This window comes from Lontra canadensis, unplaced genomic scaffold (genome assembly GCF_010015895.1).
Source record: "Lontra canadensis isolate GAN:19392208 unplaced genomic scaffold, GSC_riverotter_1.0 scaffold263, whole genome shotgun sequence".
Taxonomy (NCBI): domain Eukaryota; kingdom Metazoa; phylum Chordata; class Mammalia; order Carnivora; family Mustelidae; genus Lontra; species Lontra canadensis.
Window position 1 is genome coordinate 265,472 of NW_022631257.1, and position 6,000 is coordinate 271,471.

At 40.1% G+C, this 6,000-nt stretch overlaps 1 protein-coding gene across 1 annotated transcript in view; it reads left to right on the forward strand.

Annotated features, from left to right (window-relative positions):
* Positions 1 to 5,134, forward strand: part of LOC116862574 (cytosolic carboxypeptidase 4-like) — a 209,855-nt gene extending 204,721 nt beyond the window's left edge. Inside the window, exon 2 of the mRNA XM_032849933.1 lies at positions 4,466 to 5,134. Coding sequence (XP_032705824.1) covers positions 4,466 to 4,670 — 205 coding nt within the window. The 3' untranslated portion in view covers positions 4,671 to 5,134. The remainder of the gene's footprint in view (positions 1 to 4,465) is intronic.
* The last annotated feature ends 866 nt before the right edge of the window (positions 5,135 to 6,000 follow it).

Consider the following 6,000-nt stretch of genomic DNA (forward strand, 5'->3'; position numbering starts at 1 on the left):
TAGCCTATATGGTTTCTGAGGAGAACGTTGCTGCCATTCAAGTTATGTTTTCCCTAGAGTGTTGTTCCCCTGAAGTTTCTCTCTCACTGCTTATAAGATTTTTAATGTGTTTTCAGAAGATTGTCAGCAGTCTGTCTTGGTGTGGATTTCTTTAGGTTTATCTCTTTGGGGTTTGCTCAGCTTCTTGTACTTGTAGGTTTATGTCTTTGCCAAGTTCAAAAAGTTTTCAAGCATTGTTTTGAGAAGTTTTTCCGATTTTCTTCTTTTGAGACTCTGATGGGATGAATGATAGATCTTTTGTTATAGTGCCACAAGTCTTGATGTCCTGCTCATTAGCTTAGTCTATTTTCACTCTGTTGAGATTGAGTAATTTCTATTCTATTTTCAAATCCACTGAATCTCTCCACAGTCTCTTCCATGCTGCTGCTGAATTTTTTATTCATTCATTTATTTTTATTTTGTTTTCAACTTTCTACCTGATTTTTTTATATCTTACATTTCTCTGTAAGACCTTCTATTCTTTGTCACATTTTACATTTCTGTTATTGTACACTTCTCATTTCTAAAATTTCATTTGTTTTTTCCTTATACTCTCTATATAAAAATATATATGTAAATAATATATACCCCATATACATAAATAATATATAAAAATATATTTTTTCTTTGCTGAGATTTTCTATTTCTTTACTGAGACATTCTATTTCTTTTTATGTGTGTCCATAATTCTCAGTAGAGCACTTGCAAGATACTTGTTTTAAAATCCTCATTAGATAATTCTAACTTCTCTGTCATGTTGATGCTAGTATCTGTTAGTTGCCTTGATTCTTGGTGTGGTGAATACTTTTACAATGAAACCTGGACATTTTGGGTATTACCCTATGAGACTAAGATCTTATTTGAATCTTTTGTTTGAACTTGTCCCCTCCAACACCACTCAGATAGGAGAAGAAGGGGCCCGTTATAGACAGGTGGAGGTGAAAGTCTAGGTTCCCTGTTTAGCCACACTGACACTCTGGGTGTGAGGGTTCTTTGTTGCTGCTGGACAGTGGGGAGAGTTTCAGAGTTTCAGGTCCACCCCCCCACCCCAGACCTTCACTAATACCACTCTGAGTTCAAGGGGCAGGAGTGCCTTGCTGCTGCTCTCCATTGACACTAGTAGGGGTCAGTCTTGTTACCAACAGTTGTGTGTGGAAGTTCAGGCTCCCCCATGGCCTCCAGTGGTATTGAGAGGTCAGGGACCTCACTACTGTACACTAGGAATGAACGTTCCAGCTTCCAATCCTACCTTCTCTGATGCCTTAGGTTGGGGGAAAGAAAGGGATTATGAGCACCTTGTTATAGTCTAGTGAGAGTAGAAGTCTAGGCTCCCTGCTTCTCTTGGTAGGGTAAGGTTGGGGCCACTGGTTTTTCTGTGGTTTTTGGCTAGAGTAGAGCTAGTATAGCTTAAACTCATCTTTCGTGCTAGGCTGCCTCTTTCCTAACCATTTGGCTAGAGAGAACGAGCTCCATTTGGGGCTGTTTTTGTCCACACCTGTTAGAATTTCCAGGTTGTCAGCTTGTCTAGCTCCAAGTCTGGGATATAAGAGGCCAAGAGAAATGTCAGGGAGCTCACCACCATATTGTCCTTTAGTCCCAAGACCTCATCTCATCTGCTTCCTTCCCTCCATATGTCATCCACATTTCAGAATCTTCTTATGTTTGTTTTATATAAAATATCCAGAATAATTTATGAGGAAGAAAAAAGAGAAGTACTTCTCTCTATATACAGAAGTGGAAGTCCCTCAACATGTAATTTGATTTTCTAAGTTATAAGAATAATTGTACTTTATTTGGAGAAATAAGTGAAAGATGTAATTCAACGTTTTTAGGCCTTTACATATATAAATTAAATATAAATGTAAATATATGTTTACAAATATAATTTAAATGTAAATCTACATATTTAAATATCTCTATATAAGTAAATATAATATATGGTTTAATACTGTATTATACATTGAATATTATACAATATATATTATATATATCAATTACAAAGGAAACTATTTGTTGAAATCAATAATGTGATAATTATGGCTTAATTCATACATAAAACTTTTGAAAAAAATCAAGACAAAAGTAATTCCCCCCAAACATGGTCCAAAATGGTATGTATGTATTTTTCTACATACATACTTGTTATATGTTCAATTTGGGAACTGCTTATTGTATGCCTACTGTATTCTTAGCACATTTAGACTTCCTGTAGAATAATATATAATTAGGCAGAGGCTTGGGCTTTATTCACAAATGTTATTAAGGATCAAAACAAATTAAGTGAATCTGTGAAGATCAAAATTTAAAGGGAGAATATTTCAAAGAGATAGAGCTATCAAGATAGTCATTTGGTGGAAATTAAGATGAGATTTTTTAAAAAATGGTGTATCTTACTTGGTTGGATGCTGAGGAATTGGAAGATCATTTTAGAGATGAGAAATCTTTACCTGAATAAAGGCTTGGAAAAACATGCAGCCTGATATGTTTGGGTGATCACAACCAGAACAATTGATGACTTGACTGTGGTGGGAAAGGTCCAGGTCCATAAATGATTGGAACAGACTCCACAGTGGAGGAAAGACAGGCCCTCATTAGGGGAAGACTGACTGTGGTGTTTAATTATAGACTTCCACCAACGGGACCCCATAGGGGAGCATCCCATCCATCAATACCCACACTGCATTAATAAGCAAGGAAAAGTCATTGCAAATTCCAAATTTGGAAGTGGCATAATAAAAATGATGCTTTAGAGAAGCTATTAGCCGTGTAAATTTGAATGGTTTTGCTATAGTTACAACCAGGTGTGAAGCAACAAAGCTCAGTGCTTTCCTTCTTCAAGACCACGGTTCACCGTCTTCTTCCATATCCACAGTAGAGCACTGGAATGAAAATTTGTTGATGGCCTTTACTCTGCCAGACACTCTGCTAGATAGCATCTGTGTGCTTTCTCATTTAGTCTGCACAATAGCTCTTAAGGTATTATTCTTGCTATCCTGTGGGGCTGGGGGTTTTCTAAGGTCTCATGGCCAGGATTGAAGCTCAGGCTCTTAACACTGTACAGCATGTCATCTTGGTCCCTAGTATGGTGATGGCTGAGTCACAAGCCATCAGTTCTTGCTGACTTGAGCTCGTGTTACACTCGGGCAGCTCTTACCTTCCTTTACTCACTGCTTTATCACCTACAATTCAGCTTGTAAAATATGATAACAATTTCATGCTGTGCTACTGTGGGAACAAAATCCATATTTCTTCCCCTTCCCCTGCATTCAAGGCAGTGTCCCACCAGACCTTCAGTTTAGGGTTCTGAGGGCCTGGAGAGCATAGAGGTTGCTCCTATCAGTCGGTGGACAATTAGGAAACTGGACTTTGATTCATTTCCCAAGCTAACATGTAACCATGCTGCTGATTACCCATTTTCATTGTTTATGGCGAGGCAGGCGGATGAACAGCTCTGGCTGATTTATGAAGTGCTTGCCTTCTATAAATCACAGAGTAGAAACCCAGCACGCTGTTAATCCTAATTGGTTAAGTCCTAAGTAGGGAGTGATTAGAAAGTCTTCAGGAAAGAAGGTACCTCATGCAAATGAGATAGATATGCAGTTCATTGGGAAGAAATATCCCCTGCTCTCAATATGTGGTCAAGGTTTGTTGTCCATTCCTGCTGTACCCTTCTACCTCTTGCTGGTCAGCCCCTGCTGATCTTCCATTTGTAAATAAACTAACATAAACGGCAGAGAAGGAAGATGATGGTATGCACAAACATCGCAGAAAGAGAATGCTGTTTGCCTGCCTACTCTCTCCTGTATTAATTTCAACCCGGATTAATTGTCTAATTCTAACAAACCATCCATCATAATGAACAAGAGCTATGCAATGAGTCATAGCGCTGTGAGTTGCCATGGAACACATTAGGGCTTTTGGTCTTAGCTACCCAAATTCCAACCCCACCCTTCCCTGGACACAGTTGACGTGACATTCTCCAATACTCAGTGACAGTGACACCCTTCTCTGATGTTTCACTTTGAGCCAAAAAGAACTTGAAGACCTTAAATGCATGAGGTTGTCCACCTCTTCTGATTGAAAATCTTCTGATCAGACTTAGAAATGCAGACTCTACTGGCAAAGGACAAAGGAATCCCACAGATTTTATGTGATTTCCCCTGCCATCTCAAAACAATGATTGAGGACACAGGGACTGTGTATGGGACATGTTTAAAGGAGCAGGGGCTGTTGAGATGCAGACTCAGGGAAGACAACTTTCCTTCTCCCTTTCCAATCTACTATAACTGCTCCTTCCTTTGAGTAACTTCTCTTTTCATTTCCTTCTCCTTTCTCCACCCCCCCCCTCTGTTTCTCTCCCTTCTGTATTTTTCATCCCTTTCCCTTCCTTCCCTCTCTTCCCCCGTTTCCTGGAAACCCACGGCAGACGTAGCAGCAGCAGCAGTGTGACCTCAGAACCGGATGATGAGCCCCCCTGCATGGAGGAAATTGATTACAGTACAGACGGCAGCTCAGACCTAGAAGGGAGCTTCTCTGAGCTGGACCGGCAGATCCAAGAGTGTGCTTTCAACACGGACGAGGAAGGGGAAGAAGAAGAGGGGCCAGGCCAGGGAAGAAAAGCCATCCCTTAGCCCTGAGGCTCAGAGTGAGCTCCATGTCTCTAACCATGGGACTAGCAGCTTTGTTGTTTCTTCACCATCAGACTTGTACAGCATCGGTGGCAAAAGCCAGCCCGTGTGAGCCCAGCAACCGAATGCCAGATTTTGTTTTAGTTTCACCAGGCATAGAGACTGGCTACATTACAATTCTACCTTTTACATACATAGTTAGATGGCCTTTGGAGCCCACGCAAGCTGCCATTATTCTAGAAAGGGCTACTCTCAGGATTATCATGGATCTTCTCATCACTATTTTGAGCTCTTCTCCCTTTCTGTGCTTGAAACTGGAGCTGACTGCAAGTAGGAGCTGGGCTTCTTTTTGACTTCTCAGCCAGATTTCTCTATGGTTGTCTAAGCTGTTCTACATATGAGTGTTCTCTCTGATAGTTGTATTCCTACTATAGCATCTGAACTCCTCAGCACAAATTATGAGCCCCATTGAGAACCTCTGAGGGTCCTAGCAGGGTGGTCTTCAGTTGCTGAATTATTGAGCCTGAATGGCCACACAACAGAGGGGAATTTGCAAGCATCATGCTTAGTCTGTTTTAACAATATATATTTTACAGATCCAGTATACCCAGAAACTGTCCTAGATTCTAAGGGAAAAGGCACAGCACCAGTAAGACATGGCCATTGGTCTTTACAAACTTTAAAATCCTATGAATTCAGGCCACTAACCATGATGCTGGAAAGCAGCAAGTCATGGTGGAAAAATCATTCATTTCAGATGGAGACAGATGGGGCTCTAATCCTGGATTTGACAGTCAGTTGTTATGAGAACTAAGGCAACTAATTAGATTTTCCCAAACCTCCATTTTCTTGTATGTACAACAGAGATGAACATTATCTATATGATAAAGTTATTATGAAGATGAAATGAGTAATATATAAAAGTATACAGATTGGCCCATGGTAGGTACCCAATAATGTTGGCTGGTTTTCCTCCCTAACACAAGGAGAACATTTTGCATAGGCATTCTCACAGTTACAGAAGACATCACCTGCAGTCACATGGTTAGAAGGTACTCCCTCTTCCTGGAAAGAATCTGGGAAGGAGGTTACAGAGAAGCAGAGTGTAGGAGGTTGAAATGTCATAAAGTAAGTGAAATGGAGTAAGGCAAATAGCTTAGAGACTGAGATGATCTTTAACTGGACAGGACCCAAGCAGAAAGTATGAGAAGGCAGATACTGAAATGAGAGATAATGTGGAGAAAATACGGTAGGTGGAATTGATGTTTGTCCAGATGCCATCTATATTTAGTTATGATTAGGTTTAGCTATAAGAAAAGGAGAATCCAAAATT